Source organism: Bacillus rossius, chromosome 1 (genome assembly GCF_032445375.1).
Source record: "Bacillus rossius redtenbacheri isolate Brsri chromosome 1, Brsri_v3, whole genome shotgun sequence".
NCBI classification, from domain to species: domain Eukaryota; kingdom Metazoa; phylum Arthropoda; class Insecta; order Phasmatodea; family Bacillidae; genus Bacillus; species Bacillus rossius.
In genome coordinates, this window is record NC_086330.1 from 120,505,222 (window position 1) to 120,531,779 (window position 26,558).

Sequence of the window (26,558 nt, forward strand, 5' to 3'; positions counted from 1 at the left end):
ATGTCCTTTCCTGAGCCTGATGTGTCTGACTTACCAATGAAGCAGCTATCCAGGTGGCAACATGTTCAAAGGTTATCTCAACAGTTGTGGACCCATTGGTCTAAAGACTATCTGAACTCGCTACAACAAAGAAGTAAATGGCAGTCTAAGAATGCCAACATTCAGTCAGGAATGGTGGTCCTTGTCAAGGAAGACAACATGCCTCCTCTTGGATGGCGACTAGCAGTTGTCCAGGAGACATTTCCTGGAACTGATGGTGTAGTCAGGGTGGTGAATGTAAAAACTTCCAGTGGCATCTTGAAGCGACCTGTTCAGAAACTTGTGATTTTACCTACAGACTAGTTTTTGTGAGTTTGTTCTCAACAAATTGTGTGTGTACTTAGCATTTTAAATTTGAAACCAATGGTTTCAAGGGGGCGGAGAATGTTTGATGTTGTGTATCAATAATGGTGATGGACAGACTGTACTGGCAGGAGAGGGTCAGGCAGGGGAGGATGAAACCGGTTTTGAAGGGTAGCGGACAGAGGGGTGCCGTGAAGCGGGAGCGGAGAGCTCGCGAGGAGACAGTGTGTGCTTGTAGGCTCTGCGTGTGACTGCACACAGAGATACCCAGTAAATATTACAGTGAACAATGTTGTTATCATTTCACAGCCCTGCATCATAGTAAGCTTGCAACAGTATTGGCTGGGCAGAAGGTGCTCAATCACTGTCACCTGTCTGGTGAAATACGTGGTTATGCCCATTCTAAATGCAACCTGGCTGTCAGGATGCAAATGAATCAACTCCTCGTGGTTTTTCATAATTTGCAAAATTACGATGCCCACATTTTAATGAAACATTTAGTTTCGCGGCAGATTGCACAGCCGGACGGTTCCTTCGTTGTGGAGAACCCCGGCGAGGTCAAAGTCCTTGGAGTTACAATGGAGAGCTACAGGTGTATTATTAAATACATACCCATTTCAGGTAATGCGCAAGGAGGCATGCGCACTGTGCGTCTTAGGTTCATAGATTCATTTAACTTTTTTAATTCATCCCTGGAAACTCTCGCTGGTAATCTCACGCCAGATAAATTGAAAGTCACCCGTTCAATGTTTCCAGATGATGCACAGTTTCAGTTATCTATGCGTAAAGGTGTGTTTCCCTATGATTAGGTTAAATATAGGGAACAATTGCAGACTGCCTCGCTACCACCTAAGGAAGCGTTCCATAACGTAATGAGTGGCATTTATGTGAGTGATCTGGACTATACTCACGCTCAAAATGCTTGAAACGTCTTCCATTGTGCCACATTGAAAGAGTACGCGCTTAGTTATCTTAAGGTGGATACTTGTTTGCTGGCCGACATATTCGAGTCGTTTCGTTTCGTTTGCTTACAGTATTATTCATTAGATCCTGCCCATTACATTACCGCTCTCTCACTCGCATGGGATGCACTTTTAATTAAAACCGGTGCGCGTCTTGAGCTGATAACTGACCCGGATATATACCTCTTCCTAGAGTCAGCCGTTCGTGGAGGTATAACCAACAAGTCGACGTCACGCGAAAGCCAATAATGTTTACATGTCCACTCACGACCCGAGCCTTCCGTCTTCTTACATCTGCTATTTCCATGTAAACGCTTTGTCTGCTCACACAATGTTAGATAAACTTCCTGTGGGCAAATTTGAGTGGGTTCCCAGGGATGAGTATGCGAGTTGGGATTTCAACGCCATTGACATAGATGGCGATACGTCATATTTCGTGGAAGTGGATTTGACCTTTCCCGATGATTGTCACGACCGCCTATCAGATCTGCCTCTGGCCCCTGTGAATGGCGTACCGCCAAACGGGCGAATGAGTAAAGTATTGTTAACTCTCGCGTCGCGTAATAATTATGTTGTGCATGCTAAAACATTGCGGCACTACGTTCAGTATGGGACTGTCATCGGCCACGTTCACCGCGTGCTGCGGTTTGAGCAGGCGGCCTGGATGAATGAATACATATCCTTTAATGCTGAGCATCGTGCCCAGGCTGTGAATCCCTTCGAAAAATTGTTTTTTAAGTTACTTTCTAACTCTGTGTACGGTAAAACTTTAGAAAATTCTCGCAAACACAGAGATATTCGCGTTGCTTTGGTACAATTCTGTTTCTGGGGCAGCCGAGCTGATTAGTCGTCCGACATTCAAGGCTCGGCAAATCGTCGATGAAAATTTAGTTCTCATAGAGTTGCAGAAAGGTTCGATAACATTCGATAAACCTTTGTACACGGGTGTCACCATTTTAGATTTGTCAAAATTGGTTTTATACGATTTTCATTATAACTATATGCAAAAAACATTCCCTCCACAGTCTCTGCATCTCTTGTACTCGGACACTGATTTGTTGTTTTACCACTTTCAGTGTGATAACATTTATGATTCAATTCGCCCCGACTTAGCTTCACGTTTCGACACATCAAATTATGCGCCAGGTAACGATCAACACTTCCCCTTAGTCAACAAGGGCGTAACAGGGGTGATGAAAGATGAGGCCACTGGCAAGGTCATTACGGAATACGTGGGTCTTCGCCCGAAACTCTATGCATACAAGATGGAGGATGGTTCTTGTATGCGTAAAGTGAAAGGAGTTAAGGCCAACGTAATCCAATCACTTCTGTTCCCTCAATACCTGGATTGCTTGCTTGAAAATTCCCGGATTCTAGGCAGTCAATTCCATTTCCGTTCGCGAGGCCACGCCGTGTTTACGGAGCGAGTGAACAAGGTAGCACTGTCTTCAGGAGACGATAAGCGTTGGCTTTCTGAAGACGGTGTCAGCTCATTACCTTGGGGGCATAAAGATCTGTGTCCTTCTAAAACTCGTGCCTCGCCCGATCCCTCCTATTAATTGTACATACTTCCATTTTTTCCTCTGATTATGTTCACCAGTGAGACGAACACTGCTGACGTAACCTCCGAGCAGTGGTTGCAGGAACACAACAGCGCTCACCACTCCTCCCCTGCTCGGAGGGCTTCAAGTGTTTCTGTGTGTGTGTGTGGGGGTTGAAGGCACATAAAAGCGCTTCTTCTGCCTCTCCACACAAAAAAAATATCACGAGGGGTGTGTTCACCTCCCCCGCGCCATGTCATGCAAACTGACCCTTTCCATTATGCATGTGGAGAGAAAAACTGTCGGTATGTTAAAGAAAAGGTGTAGCGATGTTTGCAAAATATTCCATGTTACCATGATAGCTTGAATCCTCAATTATATTAATTTACAAGCTATCATTGTTTCAAGTTGCCTTGATAGCATCTCAAAGTATGTATATTCATTCTATCCTGATTTAAAGAAATGTAAAAAAATACTAGCTTTTTTCAAGTTGTCTTGATAGCATCTCAAAGTATATTCATGCTATCCTGATTTAAAGTAACGTAAAAAAATACTAGCTTATTTCATTTTTTTATATATAAATTGTCCTCTTGATAGGATGCCTGAAATTTGTGTGACGTTCTACAGGTCTCCCCACCCTTATGGAGAGGGTTCCATCCGAGTTGGCAGCCTCTTTCTTTGAGGAAGAGGTTGAGGAGGGGGAGGGTATTCCACCCGAAATTGCGGAGGCCTTCTTCGCCGAAGAACTACAGGAAGGGCCGTCGTCTCCCCTCCTCCACCGCCGGCTACCACTTTGCCGCTTCTGTTAGTTGTGGCCCCTCTGGGACATGTCCCTGGGGTCGGCCGCTAACAGCCAACGAATCCAGGGGGTACCGGATACCTGCTTCACAGCAGCAGGTGCCGGCTCTTCCTAGCGGCAAGGTTGTGGCCCTACTGATGGCGATGAACGCCCAGCGGGGTGGGGATAATTTTGAACAAAAAAAAAAACTAAATAAATTTTTTTTTAACAAAGTAATATTGATGTGTTGACTACATTATTTCAATATTCAATTTGCTATTTACGTTACTTGTGGCTGGTAACTTACTAGGCACAAGTAATTTTTAATACGTGTAAAGAACTATACGGTCATGGTAGCGGTTGTTTAAAACTCTTTGACTGTTGTAACATATAGGATGTTACTTTTGTCTGGAAAACACACACGTAATATTTAATCTAATTTGTAGCAATGCGCTACTCGATAAAGATATTCAAAACTGATGTGAGAAAAAAAATATACATACTACATTATTTTTTAAAAGAAACGTTACGTAAACGAGACTAATGCAAAAGAAGAAAATATTATTAAGTTACTTTTGCCTGGTAATAATCAAATGGCAGGTACAGGTAACTTACACACACAAAACTTCCTGCCACTTAACTGGAGTAAAATAAAATCTATATATATATATATATATATATATATATATATATATATATATATATATATATATTTTTCTCAGGACATTCTTTTAAGTGACAACTGTGTGTGACGTAATAAGAATACTTCTAATAAAATGGGTGATATATTATAAATAATACTACTTTTTTTAAGTAATTATCTCTGTATATATAATTACTGGAAAAAACAATATAAATATACCGCTACAAAAGAACATATCTTTAACACATCAAAAAAAAATGTTGTTTGAAATTGCCGAATAGTACTAAATATACCTTAGTATTTTTATTAACACATAAATATTGCTATAAGCATAGGTAATGCCTATAGCTTTTTCATTATAGTATTATCCAAGATGGCAGACATGCTACATAACAAATTAAGCATAATATGACTATACTGGTCTAGTACTATAAAAAAACATGGCTGCCTTCCAGTGTGTTTTGTATTTGGCACCTAGTACTATAAAATATAAACATGGCTGCCCTCTAGTGTGTGTTTTGAATTTGGCGCCTACTACTACTACTACTACTACTATAGTCATAGAGTAGTGGCTGCTGAAATAATTTTATTTTATATTCAAACTTGCAAAAAAAACCAATGACTATAATGGGAAAAAAGATACCTGCCTGGTATGCTGTGCTACAATATGGAGGCTTACAGCAATCGATTGTCATATATAAATTTATTTTATTTTGAAAGTTCGCTGTTCTGGATACTTCCTAGCAGCCGAAATTATTTTTTTTTACAATGTTGACGAAAAAAATAAACATGGCGGCCGCATAGCAGCCGACACTACATTTTAAATTTCCCGCCTACCACTATAAAAAAATAAACATGGCGGCCGACATATTTTAAATTTACCGCCTAGCACTATAAAAATATAAACATGACGGCCGCATAGCAGCCGACAATATATTTTAAATTTCCCGTCTACCACTATAAAAATATAAACATGGCAGACTACATACGTTTTTAAAACTTACACAACTCAAAACAAAATGTTTATAAGCATATATACAACAATTGAAATTATTTTCCCAAGATGGCCTCGTGGCCGTGTGGTTAGCATCGCTAACTACCATTCCAAAGGTTAACGGATCGAATCCGCTCCGCCGCAATAGATTCCATTTTTGTACTTGTAAAAATGATTCCGGCGCTTGCGACACTAGCGTTCCCTAGCTTCTTAAATTAGAACCATCGCACGAGCAGACAAACCTCCACGTGACGTCAACAACCTCCTCAGGATCCCCTCCACGTGGCTCCCAGCAACGCACACCCGGCCACGTGGTGCCACGCCCACCCTGAAACGGGCTCACACCACTACCTGTTTGATTGTTGACAGTGTCCCAAAACCAGCGACCTCCCCCAACTGGCAGCACTGTGGACAACAGCTGTGAGGAAGTTTAAGTCCGTTCTTGGCCGATGGCTGTGACATCATGTTATTCTTTTGTTAATTTTATTGTCTGTGTGATTTTGTACGTAACTTTTATTTAAGCCTAAATAAATGCCGTATTTGTGTTAACCTAATTTATATTTTTATGTAGAATATGCCACATTTAGGCACAAGGTTTTTTATTATGCACGTAATAAAAATAGTTTTTATTATGCGTGGCTAGGACTTGCGTGCTTTATTGTTTATCTGTTTGAACGAGGTCATTGCCCAGCGCATGATAATGGACGTGGAAGATTGTAACAGTAAACAGCTGGGAGCTGGGCAAGGTCAGGCGCACACACGGCGTGTTGTTCTCGAGCGCGCATGCCGATGCCACTTTATACTCGTGCGATGTTGCCACATTGCAGTTGCCTGCCTTCTGTACACTTTTAACACAAATGCCGAGGCTGTAATAAGTAGCAGAGTACTTTTTTTGGTAATTCTTTATGATTTGTTACTGTTTGAAAGGAAAAGAAATCACGACTAAATAATTTTTTTTCCATGCAGATTTGCAATAAAAACATTTTTTCCCACCATGGCATTCTAAAAATAAGGATGCGGGTCTTACCCAGGGGCGGGTGGTACGTGGGTTTATACGGTATATGTACATATTATTTGATCGTAGTAAGTTGTGTCAAAATGTGCAATAATATTAATCTGTTGGCATTCGTCTTTTGCTATATTCAGTAATCAAAGTGGATGCATTAGTAATAAATTTCACACGGTATATATTTTATTTTCACAGTTAGAAAAGAAAAACTTTAAAATACAAATTGCACATTCAGTACACGTAAACACATGTAAAAAAAATTGACCTATTAATTACTAAGTTTGTTCAGAACAATAAGAGTATACTATATACCAACAACATAAATTGGACTGCGATTAACAATAGTGATACATGAGCTATAATTGTGAATTTACTTAGTTGATTCATTGCAAACACTTTCATAGTAAAATATGTGTAATAGTGATCTTTTTAAGAACTTAATGTCCCTCCAGCTTTGCAAAAGGTACCTACCCTACCTTACTACAGAAGATGTTAAGATGAAATAGTTTTGCAACAAATTTAAAAAAAATCAGCATTCTTAATTTCTGCACTCGTATCACTATAGTTACACGCCATCCAATTGTAACTTCCAGCTGCATACTGCGCTGGAAGCAAGTGCTGGTATCTTCCACATGAATGGAGCAGTGTAGAATAATGCAGCTTTTGCCAGGAAAGAAGAGGCTTGCTTAGAGTTCAATCCTGTTCAGTATAACACAGGAGTTAGGCCAGCACTACTCTATACATCTTCTTCTTCTATGGATCTGTAAGGCAGCTGCTTGCTTCTACTGGAAAAAAACAAGCATGTGGAATTAATTTTCACGAGTCCTTGAAATCAGAGTGTGACAAGTCACAATCGTGCCCGGCTAAGACGACGATTATTCCTTGCACATACATAAACACTTGAATAACAACCCATATGTAATTGCAGGTAGTTGGGTATAATGTTCTGTTTATAATTATTAAACTTTCAATGGTTGAATTTAAATATCATTTGAAATCAATTTCAACTTTTATATTTTTCTCATGACAACAAATGTGCATATTCTTTATGAAATATTTATTCTTTCGCTGATCATTACTCTGAGTCCTGTTCAATAACAAAATAATGTCCATATTGACTTGGTAATCTAGGTATAAGATACACGGGGAACTATGTCCCGGTGGACTGACGGACCACCCTGGCCTGCGCCGCATGTCTGGGGCCTGCATATTCCAGTTAAAACTTCTGAAAAATTATGAAAACAAAGGTTGAATCTTAACAATGGCATGGCCCTGGCACCCAGATGTGCAATTCTCTGGCCTTGCACTCTCATATGTTATTTATGAGCCTCCACCCCCGCACGTCCTTGAACAAAGACTGACTAAACAAAGCACAGTACGAATAAAAAACAAAACAGTACAAACAGGGGACTTTCCTAGAAACACTGCCTTCGTATTGGATACAATATAATTATAAAAAGAACATTTAAATGCCATCAACTACTGAAAATCACACTACATATATATTAACCTAGCCAGCTAAGTCAAAAACAGCAAAAAATATAGTCAAGAGGCATTTCTAAATGAAATAATAAAACACAAAATTAATTACAAGAATATTACTAAAATTAAAATACAAGTATAAAAAACTAGGTACTATGGTCTTCAAGCTATATAATCAGCTTATCCACGTGAATGACAAAACATAATATTTAGTCCTCTAACAAATACTCTTAAAAGCTGGGGAGGGCAGAGTCTTGTAACGTTACAGGAATTCTGAAATTTTGTACTACCTACAGCAAGCTAAGGCACATATAACTTCACTATAAATAGTAAAATTTTTTTACATCATTGACCTTTTTTTTTTTTAAATACCTTGGTAAATTCTGGTACTGTGGTGCATCATCTTCATAGCTGACATCTTGGTACATGTCATCATCGAGGGTTGGCTTGCGATACAGGGATTTCTGACCCAGGCGTATAGTTGCCCGTCGTTTCAGAACTGGCTGCATTGGAATCACAGTCATACTGTTTTATTGCATGGCAGTAGGATGTTACATTATTACCAGCGACTGTTCATGTGTTCAAGTTCAAGGTTAAGTACCTATGGGTTTCTTCTGCATTTAGGACAATTTTTTTTATTTATAGTATACGAGACAACTATGATTTGACCTTATAATAACTACTCTATTTTGAATGGTAATAATGGACTATATTAAGAAAACATTTAAACATGCCCAAGAATAACTGTTACTATAAGAGAGAGAAAAAATATTCTAAGTAGGTACTGTATTTTAAAATTTAAATAATTCTCACAGCAAACACTATTTCCCCCAATTTTTTTGGCACAAAATATTTTGTAAATTTAAATTTTAGCTATTTCTAGACCACAAACAAGAGAATTTCCAAGAAAACTGATAAACAAAACTAAATTTGAGTATGTTAGGATAAATTCCGATTTCTTTAAAATTTCAAAATACTGTATGGTTTGACTTTACGATTCTACTACATTCATAAATGATATTAAATAAATTGAACATGTCCATTTTACCTATTTCAACATACCTGAGTTTTGAATGGGTCTCTTTGCAGTGTTTTTCCATCATTAATGGTCACCATGTTCAAAGATGAATTCTTATTTTTGCTTCTACGGACAACTGTCAGTTCTTCTGCAGCTGAAATAAAGGGTGTTATCCAATGTGCACAAACAATTATATGCACTTTTAAATGCATCATGTACAGCAAATAGCAGTCCAACTTCAATAATTTTCTCAGTAATTAAGGCATTCTCTAATGGCTTACATGACTTTCCATGAGTCCATGACTTTAGTACAGCATTACCAATGCTTGTTTGGTTACTAGGTATAATAGGTTCCTAATATTGTTTCATAAGAATTCTTAGCTGTGTAACCAGTACGACTGTTTATAGTTATATTATTATTATTTTGATTATTATTGTAACATTAATTGTATATTTCATAAGCCGATCTTATGTATTTAATTATTTTACTGTAAAGAGGACAACCAAAGTTAACCTATATAACACATCTAATTGCCAGAGACAACACACCTTTTTAACTTCAGGGTCATCTAAGCATTATTCTTTGGAAACTTTATTCATTTGCTTTAGTTCAGCACTCTTACACGCTTATATCCAAGTTTTATTTCACTATGCAATTAATTTGGTTTGCTGATTTTTTCCATAGCTCCTTGGTTGCTAGGGACTGAAAATAAATAGTTAGAAGGAAGAAGAAAGGGGAGACGCCATCACCATCTTGCAGCGGGAAGACGTTTCTCGGGCTGGGGCGAACCAAAGCCTTGGTTGCCGCCTGAGGAATTGAAGATTCGTGTCATCCGCGGTCGTGTGCTATCTAGAATTCTCCACACTACGATTAGTGAGAATAGTTCTGGACTGAATAAGTCTCAGATAGGGAGTATCGGCGACATCTAGTGCCAACTTCCGCGTCGGTCCCGTTTGTCCCCGTAGTGGTTCCGGACGACTGATGTCAGCGCCAGCTACGATTGGCCACGACGTTTTGGTGAGACCGATCCAAATTAAAACAGACTTTTTAGGACGAGAGGTAAGTCAATTCTTCAGCCAGACCCCCGACTACATCAGATCTTCTGTAGTTCGCCAATTACAGCTTCCAGCGTCCAGTGTTCCAGTGTCGCAGCAGACCACCTGGAGGTCCTAGGAAGAGAGCCTCAAGCCTCCGACAGATTATAGCTAGACCCGGCATGGTAGTCGATGTGTTCCTGTGACGTCATTTACATCTACTTACTGACACCTAGGTCTGAACAAAATTATAACATACACAGTAAATTATTTTGGTTGTTCCTCTTGCTGAATTACATGTTAACAGTAACTTCACGTCAATATCAAAGAACCCATTAAAATTGTATGTTTTCAAACTATTACTATTTCATTTACAGTAAATGTCAGTTACGTATTGGTCATAGGTAATGCAAATTTCCACTAGTCACACAACACTACCAAATTTCCTTTTAATAATTACTGTCCTGCCAGTAATACAATGCAGTGACGTGCTAGCTGGATTAGCAGTCTGGGTAATCGATACAGTATCAGCGTTCCTGAGATCTACTGCGGAGAGAATAGGCGCCAAAACCCCAGCAAGAACAATAATTATTTACAGTTGACCACATAACATATAATACACATATTTTGATTAGAGTGGCACCCATTATCGTGGGGCTTGTACAATTGGCCACATATTTTAACTAGAGCTGTTTTAAAAAAACATAATTTTGCACAAATATAAACAAACACTTAACAAATTCTCAGTTTTTGTTTTGGATACTATTTTTCTAAAATTAAATTTTAATATTAAGGCTTGGTGTCACACCCCAAAATTAATTTTTTTTTCAATTTAATTGCTAATACTATTTAAAGCTGTTTTGATATTTTAACATAATACTGTGCCTCCCTTGCATGTGCTATCATATCACTAATAATTTCAACAGATAGTTACTTGGTGTAACATAATGGGTGTAAAATGTCAAACAAGTTTTCATTATCAAAACTTTGTGTCTTTTTACATATATTACACTACTGAAGCTTTCCTTAGAAGCTTGAAAGCTGAGACGGATTCATGACACGATTGTGGTTAAGGAGGAGGAGGGGAGGGGAGGGGTTGCAGAGAAAACAAGGCAGCCAGGAAGGCGCACCAATGATGGAACCAGTAGTTCTTGAAGCAGCCCTGAGGCCGGGTTTAACCTCTGCAGCGATGCACACCATGGCCAGGCGATAACATCGTTACTGACTATCTCCATCCTAACTAAAGAACAGTGGCAGAGTCCCAACACTATGGACAACATGATGAAGAAACAATATAATTTGCAGAACCCATCAAAAACCTCAAAACTATTGCATATTTGCTCAATTGTGAATCCATTTTTAATACTGTAATGAAATTGTCCTGAATTTTGTTAATAGACAACTTAATTAGTGTATTTTTTTGATAACACCAGTTATATTATTTTCTTTCAAAATTACAGCATTTCTCTATGCTTGTTCATAACATCTCTGTGGAAACTTTTATGTTTTGTTCCATAGACTAAATACTCTTTGTGAAGATATTATTAAGAACATTTTTAGCTTTAAAAAAACTTTAGATGAACAAGACTGAAAAGGACTGTCAATTTGTATGTTTTAATATATTTATTAATTTGAGTCCTACCCTGAAGTTTTAAAGACTATCTACGAAGGTAAGTCTTATTTTTAACAATACTCAGGATTTTTTTTTAAATATTGTAACATCAAGATTATTGATCACTTTCAGTGATAATGGACTGATGTATATGGTTTCTCTGGTGAATCTTCGTATGAACTACTGAAATTATGACAATTTAGAGGTATCTTCATGAACTAAAATTATTTTAAATAAAACCTCAAATTCATCATATAATACTGAAATTTGAAACAACTTTCTTCGAGACTAAAGACTTGTTTTCCAGCAAGTTTAGTGAATGTGTAATTGACCCTAGTAAAGACATTAATAAGCGATTAGTTAAATGAAGAGTCGCTGATTGTAATCTAATTCTACCACATACTACTACAAGACTGTATCTGATACTTCGCTGCGTACTATCTGGACTGTGATAGTTTTCTTCAGTAGCAGTACAGTAAAACCTTTTTGTTGCGACCCCATTTATTGCGACCACCTCTCTATTACAACCAGATTTTGAGGAACCGTGAAAAAATTGCCGAAAATCCGAAGAAAATCGGACAGAAAATAAGTTTTTTGTGGTAGTAGCGTTGACGTCGGTCGGGGCTTCGCCCTGAGCCTGGACAGGCTCCGCTCCCTTCCTCACTTTTCCCTCCCGGCATTTGACCGCAAACGTGTGTTTGTTTTGAATTGCGCGCCAGGACCTCCCTCATGAGGGCGCTGTAGAAGCAGTGCGACGGCCCCTAATTATGTAGCTAATTAACTATTGTAACCTTTTATTTTTAGCCCCAGTGTTTTTATGTTCAAGCCAACGTGCTCTTTTACTTAATTTAATAATACATTCTAGTTTTAAAGACGTTGCGCGGACGAATCCGCACGGACCGGAACTTGACCTCAGTTGTGATTCTTTTAAGTCCCACGTTAAATAATTACAGAAGTGTTAATGGTTTTTAATTAAGAGTATTGTGTTTTGTAATTAAATGATGTGTTTTGTAATTATCTTCACTTTTGCCGGGGCATGGGATCATTAATTAACGTAACGGTTTTTGTACGGCGGAAAGGCGCCATTGCGAGGGTAGTGTAGCCAGTTCCTCTTCAACAGCCATCGAGAGTAGACGCGTCAGCACCCCGGGGGCCGCAATCTTTGTGCATCTGATCAATTATTTCTGTTTTATAATTTATTCCTAAATAATTTCAATCTCTAGCCCTCGGGGCCGCTCTCGGTCGGTGGGACGTTTAACTAAATATTTATATAACTCGTTACGAACTTATTTGTCGCAGTCCACAGGAGACTCATAGCGCATGGCCACATGGTTGGCCCATGCTTTACCTAAGCTGATCCGTGCCCAGGCTTTTTACTGTTTTAATGGATAACGTGTAGGGAGGCGTGAGTTATGTTATTAAACCTAAATTTTAACTGAGTCGTGAGTTATATTTTACGTAATGAGAATCCAACCTTTGTACGAGTGTGGCGTGCCCGACGCCTAGAGCGGGCCAGGTTCAGTGTAGATCGACATAAGCGAATCAATAGGGCTGGTAACTCGTCCCACATGGGTCACGTCACGCCCTGAGAGAGAGGATCAGCCGGGGTCCACGTGCCCATTTCACGTGGTGGCGCCCATATAAACATCTTTCCCCGTGAAGCAGTCGAGAAGATAGCCCTCAGCGTGTTACTGCGTTTCTCTTGCCGGGTGCTGTACTGCCGTAGACAGTGCATAACTAAAAATAGATACCACTTCCTGTAGACCGCTGTCAGCGCTTAACAACCCCCATTCCACGTCCCTTTGCCGGCAGGGTGCAGATAAAGGTTTTTGTGGCAACGTGTTTACGTTTAGCTTTTTGCGAGTGTCTAGTGTGGTACGCAGTTAAGGCAAAGCTACCTGCTGGATTTCTCTTGATTTTGATTACTATCGGTTGATAATACACAGCGACCAACTGGATGCACGCCCGCCTCGACTTCTTTTAACTGCCGCAGCGATGTTTATTTTGACAGCTCAAGCAATTATCTTTTCCCGTGGGTTGATAGAAAAAGGTCGCTTCACCCAGCATAAAAAAAAAAGGGCTACGCCACTTATTCCCCACGCAGGAAACACACTGGCTGCCGTCTGTCTCCCCCGCATTTATCTTTCTTCTAACATTCCACTGCTCGCCTCTCGCGCGAGCAATAACGAAGCAACCACACATTAGGCCGTTTTATGCTTTGTTTGGTGACAGCAGATTGATTTTATTCGGTACAGTAGAATCCCGCCGATGCGACCCCCCTCTGATGCGTCCATTCCGTTTATACGACCGTTTTTTGAGAAACCGTGAAAAATTTGAGCAGAGAAAGTCGAAAATTTGAGTAAAATCGGCTGAAAAACAAGTCTGTTACACTTTGTTGGGCACTGTGTGTTCATGTTTATCTTGGCGAGAGCTGGACTGTCAACGCGGCAGTGTCTAGCCAAGCTCGGCGCGTCCACTATCGCACGAAAAGCCGTCTCAGCTGTCATGTTATCTTACCCGCCCGCACGAAAAGCCACTGTGGTAGCTTCTGCAAAAGCGTAAGAAACTTGTCCGGCCAGCATCCTCCTTCCCTCCCACACCGCGTATGACAAAAGCCAGGTTGTATAGTCCATTCTCGGTTAAATAAATATTTTAATGGGCTTATACGACTGTCCTTCGCCGTTAATAAATACTTTATAAGTTTAAGTTATTATGATACAATTTGTTTATTAGTCACACAGCAGTTTCTGCTGAAAAATCACTAATATCTCGAATTTTATTGAATAGAAAAAATTAGCAGGGCCGTAAATATATTAATTTTACTGCATAGTTACTATTCCATCTGCATTCCAACGTGTTTTTTTATTTTTTTTTTTTTTTTATGCTGCGAAGGGACGTGAAATGATAATTGCTTGAGCTGTCAAAATAAAAATTGCTGACAGAAAGGGCGGGAGCGCATCCTGTCGGTCTGTCGCTGTGATTATCTACTACAAAAACATGTCACAGCATTTCAGGATAGCATTGTTCTTATATCTTTCGTTTATAGCCGAATGTTTTCTACCTGATCAACACAAGTTCCTTCGCCACGTTTTGAACGAAAATAACCACCAGCCGGCTAGCATAGCCGAAATCGCGTGACACGAATTCCTTTAGCGCGAGTATTTTATGTATTTGATTATATTAAGGGGGGGGGGGGGGGGGGTATTGGCCCGAATTCTCTATTGCGACCATTCCGTTTATAAGTCCGTATTTCCGGAAACCGTGAGGATCAGGTCGCATCAGCGGGATTCTACTGTATATTCCTTTTCATAGGACCCTTGCTATTAAAATACATTTATATTTAAGTTTGAAAGCTTGTAAATTCCTTGCCAGAGATGACTAAACTCGAACTTGGTGAGAAAAGTGACATATTATGACATACTTTTTTTTGGGCGTGTTTTAGTGGGGAGGGAGGGGTCCGAAAATATTTACAACTGTCTTACCCCTCCCTCATAATAGCCCAATTTTACGGGAGAAGGGAGGGTGAAATGAGCAGTTTCTCACTGAAGGTTTTTCATAGGGGAGCGAAGTTGGGGTGTTATAAGGGAGGACACTAGATGGTTTGTGTGTCTGGGAGGGATGAGCTAGCCTTGAAGAATGTTACCGAGAGGAGGGAGGGGTGAGCTTATGTGTCATGAAGCCGCTGCCGCCAGCCAGCCGGGCGAGCTTAGTGTGCGCCCACTCGCATTGCAGAACCTACCGCTGCCATATTTTTAAAGTAAATGTCCCATTATTTTTTTTGTTATTCTTACATGAACATTATTGGAAGTATTAAAGCCAACACAAAAATACGCTGTGTGTTAAAATTAACAGATTTTAATGATCTTTCATGTTGTTTTTTTTTTAATTTTTTTTCCTTCTGATTTTCACATTTTGGTCAAAATGTCCAATTTTTTGACGGTTCCCGAGAAAGTATTTGTAAAATCACTGCTTCGTTAAATCCGGGGTCCGTGACATCGGGGTTCTAGTGTATTTAACTACGGCAAGCAGAAAACGTACATGTAAACTAACCAGTAAAAATAAACTGTCTTTTGACATATTTTCTTTAGAGGTGGCCTGTCATGAAGGTTGAATTGGGTTTAAAGCAAAGCCGTCTAGCATTGTGAGTGACAGCATCCTGCCATTGTACGGCTGGTTTCTTAGCGAGTAGCGGTTTGGGGAGGGTTGAAATCAACTGAAAATTTCGGAAAACATCTATTACGACCCCCCCTCTATTAAGACCCTATTCCTGGGAATCGTGAGGGGTCGTTTCAGAGAGGTTTGACTGTATTTAAGTTTCTGCCAGTAACCAGGTTTGGATACAATTAATTAATTAGTTGTAATTTACTTAAAATTTAAGGATTTTTATTGAAATTTTTTTCTTTTCATTGATGAATTTTAGAATACCATTGAGTTAATAGGTAAAGTTTGTTATCAATGACTTGATCTGAAAAGAATACGTGTTTCAATATTGTATTACTTAATTTGAAGTTTTTAGGAAATACAATTACCTAAATTAATTTGGCGCTAATTTTAGGTAGTGATTATTTCGCCAGAACAGTAATTTCCTATCAGTAATATTTTACCTTACCGGGCATTTTATATATTGAGACTTACACTTACATAAAAATACATCAGATGTATTAAAGTGTAGGAAAACTACAGGGTTAACACAACTTGGATGATTTGAACCAGTAGTTTAAACTTCAGTGATCACCACAATGTGGACACCAAATAACGAATTTAATTTCAATAAGCAATGAAATGTCGGTACATTTGCTAGTGACTGCCTTTAAGGGGGCAGAAGTACTGAGCTGGTGCAACACTTACTCAAGTGGTACTCCTCGTACTCAGCAAGAGGGTCGATGCCAAAGAACGTGCTGATCTCATCTGGGAATCTGCAGTCCAGCAACAGCAGTAGCAGACCAACGAGGGTGCAAACAACACCTGAAACACATGCAAAAAGGATTTACTCACGTCCTGGTCAATGGCTGTACACACACTAACTCAAGAGAGAGACCAGACTGAATGAATGAGCGCTTAATGTACAATTAACATCGTCATTTGAGAGGATGAGGGGTAACGGGATGATAACGGTGCGTTAATGGAATAAATGGCTTGGGTACACGGAAGTATCCCAAGGAAACCCCCATTTCCCACTAAATATCCAGGTTTAACCTAACTGGGATTCGAACTCGGATCACCTTGATGGAGGCAAGTGATTTGAACACTCAACCACCATGGTCCTCAAGCGAGAGTTCTGCTTCCTGGCAAGAAGAAGACAGCTTGTTGTGTGAAACTGAAACCATCACATGATTACCTAATCAAACATTGTTTGTGTATGTTAAAATGAATGGACACTGAATGACTGCTGTACGACTTGGATATTTTCACACTGTTTGCTCCCACCTTAACACGTAGGGTTCTTGCAACACCAGGCCTGGTAATGCAGATGTGCAAAATATGTAAAAGTGTACCACAAGCATATGATAATTTTTTAGCACTTAGTAAAAACCTCATTAATACAAACCTTGTAAATAAAAACTTTCATTAATGCAAAGTATTTTCATAGTAGAAAGTACACAGGAGTTATAATGCTAAGCAGTTTGTTTGGTACAAAATGTTTTTTAAGTTGATGTCTGGGAGAATCTGCGTATTTAGTTAGACGGATTACTAGTTGTGGACTTGGACGCCACCACGTGGAAGGGCACGTGGACCTGACTGAAGACTCTACTACAGAGCTGTGACGTGGCTCATGTGGGTGTTAGGCTCGATTTCCCCTATGATCTTATTTGTACCCTACCACCCCTCTCTGAGTGGTGGGCACACTGTTATGAAACTGAATGATAGTCGTCAGTCGGGTTTCCAGGCATCCCTCATGCCTTGGTCCCTTGCACACGTGGTCAAGCAGATAAAGTACTCACAATTTCTGGTAAGATGGTTTTTATTTACGCAGTATTCCACATTAGAAATGTAATCAACAATAACTCTATACACAATTATACTGTAAAAGCACCAATGGCAATTCAGTCTGCTTAGGTGAGCAGAGCACCCCATGACCTGGTCTAGAAGTTAAGTTTTGTCATCTTGTTTCAAATGATACATCAAATTAATATACTACAGAATTGGAGGTCTTAAAAAGACCTACAGAAAGTTCACAATAACTTATGTCTATCTTCTAAGGATTCCCACATTAATCATTTTTATATTTCAATTGGTTACAAAATAATGAGTTTTGCGAAGCTATTTTTACAGACATAGTATTAATCCTTATATAATTATATATGTTAGTTACATTAGGTGTTTAATTTAAATCAAAACTACTTTCACACCTTATGATTTAAATGAATATCCAAGAAGATATCACAGATTTAAAAATTACTTGCAATATAATAATTATGGTTTACTTGCATACCAAGACTTGCCCCATGTTGGGCGCCAAATGTTACCACTCACCACTTCCGGCTAGCTCAAATTAGGTGATGAGTGGAACATACAGGTTGCAGGTCACGAAAAAAGAAGAAATTTATACACAATGTTCGATGTACCGTGTTTTATCGCATAATGGTCGCACATGCGTAATCGTCGCAACCATATTTTAGGCTGTCAAAATTGGGATAAAAAAACTTTTCGCGTAAACGTTGCATGATGTTTTTTTTGGTCCCGCTAGTAGATGCAGAGCGCTTTGTGTAGGTATCTTTTACGTATAAAACAATGTATTTTAAAGTATAAATCTAATATTTATTCGGTCATTACCACTTAATAAATTAACGGAAAAATACTAAGTTGTTTGATGTGTTAATTTTCTTATAAAGACGTTTTTAAACGTAATTTCATTAATCTGATTGTCTGCGTCGCCGCGGTGTAGGTATAATCTAAAATTTAATTTCGGTCATTACTACTTATTTATTTACATAACGAAAATACAAAGTTGTCTGACGTGTAAATTTTCTTTTAAAGACGTTTTTAAAAGGTATTTCCTTTATATGATTGTCTGCGTTACCGCGGCGTACTGGTTATAACAATGTAGTCAGCGCATTATTCATGTTTGGTTATGTTGCTTCCCGTATAGAGCGCGCGCACGTAGTCGAATATCGATATCTCGCCGATTGGATGCAACGCGCGCTCTCTGTCAGGTGCCGAGTAAAACTACATTTAATAGCCCGCATTCTTTCGTGGCAAGTGTGTAGTACGACACGTTAGTTCACGTCAGATTCAAGTGGCTTGCGTTCGCGTTTGAGTTTTGGTTATTCTATTTCAAGTTGAAGAAAGGTTTTCTTTTAAGGAATTATTAATATAGATTGTTTGACGTGCTATTGTATACTCCACCTTTTTTTAAATAAATGTACTTTCCATGAACAGGTTTTGTTTTTATGAATAACTTTACCTAACAAAAAAAATTTTTCCCTCATAATCGTCGCACCCCTACTTTTCAAACTTGATTTTAGAATAAAATGTGCGACGATTATACAAGAAAACACGGTATTGCCTGTTTTTTTTTTTTTATTCATTGAAAAATAACACTATATTTCGTACAACAGAGCACGAAAAAAAAAAAAAATTGTACATCCATAAAAGAGAAAAACACGTAGACTTATTACAAATTACATTATATTGCCCGGATAAGTTCCGGGCAGTGACGGCTGGACAAAACCCTTTGTCGCCTCGCTGTGAGCTTTGCCCACAACTACGGTAAAAAAAAAATCAAATTAATTTAAATGTCCGAAATAAAAATAAAGTTTCTTAGGCGTCTCCCGGACAGTAGCCCCAAAGTTGTAGTTCAATATAACATTGCTAAATGATGCGAGCCATCGCCCGACCACGACCTCTCGGCACGGTGCTCAGACAATGACTGACTTTACAGCCTTCCTTCCCTTTGTAAGGGCAGTGTCCTGGGCTCGCTGACATAATACTCAGCCAATCACGGCGCATGGTAACAGAGGCTTCCACGAAATGAATATCTCTGTTCCCACAATGCAGTGATTTTGTCTCTTTCTCACTCCCGTGACAGTGACTCACACGCCAATCGTGTGAAACAAAGCCTCGGTCGTGGAAAAACGAAGGAGAATTACGTCAGCATGCCTTCCCACACAATAAAGCCAGCAAAAAAAATTACTTCAAAAATAAACTTATGAATTTTAAAAATAAAAACAATAAACTTGGTGAAACACTTTACGTCTAACTTCGAAAAAGAAAAAAAAAAACTTTACATCATTTGAAAACTTAACCTGAAATTTCACAACAAAAAAAATTATAACCAATGATTATTACTGGATTGCATGAGGAAGGCTGTAATCTGGGTTGTTACAATCACGACTCTACTTTAACATGGACGGCTTTTATATAAAAATAACCAAGCTCCATTTTTTACATTTTTGAGATGTACCCATAAATGAATGCATGAAACACACTAAATTCTTAAAAAAAAAAAAAAAAATTCTTAAAAAAAAAAAAAAAAAAAAAAAAAAAAAAAAAAAAAAAAAGACCCAAGTGATATCTAGGGGCTGTGCTGCTATCTGAGAGCACTTGAACCAACAACCATTTTGCATAGAGGTTTTCTACTTTTATTTAACTGAAACAAGTGACATTTGGCGGTTGGTTCTGTTTAAAGAAAATTTAATGTGTATTTTCTTTCTTGATTTAAAAAGAACCAAGTGATATTATGGTGATTGTACAGTAATAATATTGTGAAATCAAACAGCTGTTGGAATGTAATAAGTAGGTAATAGTTGTGTTGTAAATTTTAACGATGTCTGGATTGATGCAAAGAGGGAGATATGTGGTAGAATTCGCATGTGGTACAGAAATAAACAATGAAAAGAGAAAAAAGAAGCAGAATGTTCTTCAAATACCATCAAAGTTATTAGAAACCAAAAAGCCAGTAGATTTAGAGGTTAGTTTGGTATTACTAATTTGACTTACTGTATGGTTGTATTTTCACTAGAGGTGGACGAGAATAGCATTTTTACTTTGGAACGGGATTCGGTCGAGAAATACATTAGATTTTCGGGATCGGGATCAAGAGCAGAAAATTGTCTCTTAGCTTGAGGTACAGAAAATTATATTTACTTTTAAAATGTCCGTATTTTCAAGTCTTTTTTTTTAATAAACCATCCACATTATAGTCCAAATCACAAAAAAGGAAAGACATGTTCACTTGTTAATTTTCCTCTTTTGGCACTGACAATATTGCCAACACTAGAAAAAACCCGTTCACTGGCAACCTCTGTTGCTGGTATGCCAAAAGAACTCAAGACAATGTTTTTGAGTGTTGGAAATTGGGTTATATTATTTTTCCACCACAAAAAAAGGATCCTCCGTTATGTCTATAACAGGTTCACACAGGTACATGTCCAAGTTCTGACAGAAGAGATTTGTAGTAGTAGTAGATTATTTTTGAGCTTGAGAAGCCAGCAAGCCAAACTCCTCCCATAGAGAGCCAGGATTCTGTGGAGCAGGCCTTTGTGAAGCTGAAACAAAAACAGATTGAAAACATAGTCTAAAAAAATTGAATTTTTTATTACTGGAATAAATGGTTATTTATTAATGGTTTACTTACTGGCATGGTTATGCTCAGTCTTGTAGGATTGTGCCTGGCTCTGCTGTGTATGGAAATGAATAGCTGCATCCTTCTCATGCTTGTCTAGAAGAATGTGCTTGAAGCGGGGATCTAGCATCATGGCTGACTAATATGGTTGCTTTGTTTTGTAAGCAGGAAACCTTGATTTAAGTGACAGTAGCAAATTGTGCCCAAATGTTTTCCCAATTCCATGATCATTTACAGCACAATACTTGTCCAGTTTGTTTGTTATTAAATAAATAATTGGAATAACAATTGAACTTGTCGGTGTCCTTTCACCACATACCTCCACTGTTGCCTGATAAAGAGGTTTGAGAATTTTCACATATGTATCAACCATTCTTAATGGTCAGTAACCGTTCAAGCATAAGATATTCAGAATTCCAGCGTGTTTCACAGTCTTGAATCACTCCAAGTTCTGGCAATCTCAATTGATTTTGAATTTTATGAAGCCTCTCCATGCCTCTAGTGTTATGCTTATAGTAACCAACTATAGATCTGCATGCTTTAACCAAATCTTGTATTTATGCGGAACTCTTCTATGAATCAGACAATATAAGCTGTAAAGTATGTGCAAAACATTGCAAGTGACTGAAGGGTTTTAATAATGAGACTGCAGCCTTCATGTTCCTTGCATTGTCAGTCACTAGAAATACAGGCAATGTGTTGAATGTATCACTCAGATTCCATTTCTGTAAGCATTCTTTGAATTTCTCGCATATAGCATAAGCAGTGTTGTCACCAGAGAAATGAAATGAACCTAGACAATGAGACTGAAGACTGAAATCTTGCTCCATGTAGTGCATAGTAACTGACAAGAATGCAAGATTACTTCTCGACGACCACAAGTCTGTTGTGAACGCTAGAGATGACACAGTGGAAATGGCACTGCCTATTTTAGCATTAAAACTGTTGACAGTTTCTTCGTACAACCCTGGAATTATTTTTCTGCTGAATGTTTTGCTCGATGGCAGACTGTACAGAGGCTGAGCCAATTTAAAACATTTTTTAGGCCTCTTTCATCAACAATGCTGTATGGATGGCAACCATTTGCTAACCATTTACCTACTTCTTTTGTCAAAGCCTTTTGCTTGGGGTGGTCAATACCCCAGGTGACAAAATTAGCTAGCTTGGGCTGATTTGTTGGTACATCTGATTTAACTGACTTTTTCTCACTTCTGCTTTATAATTTGAAAGATGTGTATTTTTCTTGAAGAATGGCCAACTCATTTTTTTCCTTCAGATGTTGTGTTAAGTGTCTGTGCATACCTGTTGTGGAACCATATTCCGTTTTCAGGACAGAAGGGCACAAAGTACTGACGTCGTCCGGGCCTGCGGCCCCTTTGAGCCCGATATGACACCGCCCAACCACCATCTCTATTCAAACCTCCCGCTCGTGCGTGCGTGTGTGCGTGTGTTTCTAGCCAGGCCAGAGGGCACTTAGATGCAGTGCGCCGCACCCCTAAATATGTTAATTAATATTGTAATCCTTTTTCTTTCCGCCCCAAAACAGTGTAATGATGGCTATGCATGTATGTATTTTAATTAATAACTTCATGATCCTTTTGTTATTTTATAAGTCCAAGCACGAACAAGGACGCTCCCTAGCGGGCGACGGAGGAACTAACATGAAACTCATTTGAACCCTGTTTTATGTTTATAAGTAATCATTACAGACGGTCTGGACATGGAAGTAATCTAATAATTATTGTAAAAGGATTTATGTATTTTATAATAGTAACCCGGGGCACGCTACAGCAAAGTTGTAACGGTAGTTGTGTTCGGCGCGAAGGACGCCATGTTGCCACCTGCAAGCCATGAGCTCAACCCAGTCTCTCTCTCCCGCCGGCCGAGGGCGGTCGTGTCTCTACCTTGAGGCGACCACGTGCGTGGTCCGCCTCCTCACCTAATCTGATTCGTGCCTCGGGCGTTGTATCAGTGGAGGATCGTGTAAGGACGTGTACCGTGAGTAGAATAAAAGCCAATTAACTGTGTTACGTGTTTTGTGTTCGGGGGGCCACGTGGGTCCCTAACCTGGTCAGCGGCGTGTGGGACGCCCTGAGAGCCCACTGCGGAAATTAGAAGCGTGCCCAACGCTGAGAGCGGGCTTAGTTAGGGACAGGAGCTGCGTATAACATCTGGAGGGCTAATATCTCGCCGCACACGGGCCACGTAACGCCCTGAGTTAGAGTCTTTCAGCCGGGTCCACGTGCCCACTCACGTGGTGGCGCCCATTAATTTCCACCGATATTCTCACCTCAACACCGGTACGCCCTCAGTACTTGCACCTTGTTATTTGGTAATTTCTTAAAAAATTTGACATCGTCCGGGCCAGCGGCCCCTTTTGAGTCCAATATGCCACCGCCCAAACACCACCACCCTCCATTCAAACCTCCCGTTAACGCGTGCGTGTGTGTGTGTGTGTGTGTGTGTTGGTTGCCCGGCAAGAGGGCGCTGTAGAGCCAGTGCGCCGCACCCCTAAATATAAATAAATGCATCATTGTAAATTGTTTTTATTGTTTACCGAGTGTGACGTGACGACAGATAGGCCGGGAGGGTTTTATGTACTTTTATTTAGAGTTTATGTATTAAAATATAAGGACGTTTCCGGAGATTCACGAAGTACACCAAAAGAAACCGAAGCCAGACACTATTTAAATATATTCCTTAATACTTGTAATTTTTACTATCCTTTTTTAATATTCAGTAAATGTCACATCATTTTTTAAGAATCTTTTTCATGTTACTTAAGTTCCCCGTGGAACGAAATTGAAAATACCATTAACGGCAATTGTTTCGGCGGGAGGATGCCATTGTGGATCCTTGTAGCTGAGAGCTCCCCCCAGTCTACCGCCATCAACGACCGAGAGTAGATGCTTCAGCATTCCGGGGAGCTCACCGCTTGTTCATCTTTGCATAGTAACTCTGTTCGCCTTTAATTCTCTTTAAATCTTTTTCGTTTAGAGTCCTCGGAGCTTCTCTCGGTCGGGGGACTGTTTTAATAATAACATTGTGACCATTATTGGTCTTTTTCCTAAGCATTATACGTAAGTCGATGTGTAACCACGTGGTTGGTCACTGCAATTAAACCGATTCGTGCCGCGGGCGTTTGTTACAGTTTAAATTGTGTGCGTGTGTAATCAAAGTTGGCCAAATAAATAAGGGCGAATAAATTTAAATGTCTATTTTTTTTTAAAATATGTGTGACCATCTTGAGTGTGACGGCGTGTGGGAGGCCTAAGAGCCTACGGCGTAGGGAATAGCGTGCCCGACGCTGAGAGCGGGCAGGTATTAGTACTAGGCTGGCTTCAGGGGGAAATTAAAATCACGTCTCACATGGGTCCGTGCCCGTTGCACGGTGGCGCCCTTAAATTCCGAGCATTCAACGAAAACCCCGCCCTTTACAGTAAAACCTTTTTGTTGCGACCCCATTTATTGCGACCACCTCTCTATTACAACCCGATTTCGAGGAACCGTGAAAAAATTTCTGAAAAACCGAAGAAAATAGGACAGAAAAAAAGTTTCTTTTGGTGAGTAGCGTGTTACTGCGTTTCTCTTGCCGAGTGCCGACTTGTATTAACTGCCGCAGCGATGTTTATTTTGACAGCTCAAGCAATTATCTTTTCCCGTAGGTTGATAGAAAAAGGTCGCTTTTCTCCCAGAAAAAAAAAAAACTACGCCACTTATTCCCCACGCAGGAAACACACAGGCTGCCGTCTGTCTCCCCTGCATTTATCTTTCTTCTAACATTCCACATCTCGCCTCTCGCGCGAGCAATAACGCAGCGACCACGCATTAGGCCGTTTTATGCTTTGTTTGGTGACAACAGCTTCATTTTATTCGGTACAGTAGAATCCCGCCGATGCGACCCCCCTCTGATGCGTCCATTCCATTTATACGACCGTTTTTTGAGAAACCGTGAAAAATTTGAGCAGAGAAAGTCGAAAATTTGAGTAAAATCGGCTGAAAAACAAGTCTGTTACACTTTGTTGGGCGCTATGTGTTCACGTTTATCTTGGCGATAGCTGGACTGTCAACGCGGCAGTGTCTAGCCAAGCTCGGCGCGTCCACTATCGCACGAAAAGCCGTCTCAGCTGTCATGTTATCTTACCCGCCCGCACGAAAAGCCGCTGTGGTAGCTTCTGTGAGAGCGTAAGAAACTCAACCGGCCAGCATCCTCCTTCCCTCCCACACCGCATGTGACAAAAGACAGATTGTATAGTCCATTCTCGGTAAAATAAATATTTTTATGGGCTTATACGACTGTCCTTCGCCGTTAATAAATACTTTATAAGTTTAAGTTATTATGATACAATTTGTTAATTAGTCACACAGCAGTTTCTGCTGTAAAATCACTAATACCTCGAATTTTATTGAATAGAAAAAATTAGCAGGGCCGTAAATATATTAATTTTACTGCATAGTTACTATTCCATCTGCATTCCGTGTTTTTTTTTTTAAATTTTTTTTTTGCGCTGCAAAGGGACGTGAAATGATGCTTGAGCTGTCAAAATAAAAATCGCTGACGGCAAGGGCGGGAGCGCATCCTGTCAGTCTGTCGCTGTGATTATCTACTCCAAAAACATGTCACAGCATTTCAGGATAGCATTGTTCTTATATCATTCATTTATAGCCGAATGTTTTCTACCTGATCCACACAAGTTCCTTCGCCACGTTTTGATTGAATATAACCACCAGCCGGCTAGCATAGCCGAACTCACGTGACGTGAATTCCTTTAGCGCGAGTATTTTATGTATTTGGATATATTTGGGGGGGGGGGTTGAACTTGGCCAGAATTCTCTATTGCGATCATTCCGTTTTTCCAGAAACCGTGAGGGGTCGCATCAGCGGGATTCTACATGCCTTTTCATAGGACCCTTGCTATTAAAATACATTTATATTTAAGTTTGAAAGCTTGTAAATTCCTTGCCAGAGATGACTAAACTCGAACTTGGTGAGAAAAGTGACATATTTTGACATACTTTTTTTTGGGCGTGTTTTAGTGGGGAGGGAGGGGTCCAAAATAATTTACAACGGTCTTACCCCTCCCTCATAATAGTCCAATTTTACGGGAGAAGGGAGGGTGAAAAGAGCATTTTCACACTGAAGGTTTTCCAAAGGGGAGCGAAGTTGGGGTGTTATAAGGGAGGACACTAGATGGTTTGTGTGTCTGGGAGGGATGAGCTAGCCTTGGAGAATGTTACTGAGAGGAGGGAGGGGTGAGCTTATGCGTCATGAAGCCGCTGCCGCCAGCCAGCCAGCCAGCCAGCCAGGCGAGCTTTGTGTGCGCCCACTCGCGTTGCAGAACCTACTGCGGCCATATTTTTAAAGGAAATGTCTTATTATTTTTTTGTTATTCTTACATGAACATTATTGGAAGTATTAAAGCCGACACAAAAATACGCTGTGTGTTAAAATTAACAGATTTTAATGATCTTTCATTTCATTTCATTTTTTAAATTTTTTTCTGATTTTCACATTTTGGTCAAAATGTCCAATTTTTTGACGGTTCCCGAGAAAGTATTCGTAAAATCACTGCTTCG

At 39.6% G+C, this 26,558-nt stretch overlaps 1 protein-coding gene across 5 annotated transcripts in view; it reads right to left on the reverse strand.

The window, feature by feature from the left end:
* Positions 1-6,430: 6,430 nt before the first annotated feature.
* LOC134543335 (dual oxidase maturation factor 1-like) overlaps positions 6,431-26,558 on the reverse strand; it is a 51,390-nt gene continuing 31,262 nt past the window's right edge. For all 5 annotated transcript variants that reach the window (XM_063388330.1, XM_063388322.1, XM_063388314.1 and 2 more), the window contains exons 8-11: positions 16,265-16,381; positions 8,814-8,923; positions 8,124-8,254; positions 6,431-7,054 (exon numbers count right to left, since the gene is read on the reverse strand). In XM_063388330.1, coding sequence (XP_063244400.1) covers positions 7,006-7,054; positions 8,124-8,254; positions 8,814-8,923; positions 16,265-16,381 — 407 coding nt within the window. In that variant the 3' untranslated portion in view covers positions 6,431-7,005. The remainder of the gene's footprint in view (positions 7,055-8,123; positions 8,255-8,813; positions 8,924-16,264; positions 16,382-26,558) is intronic.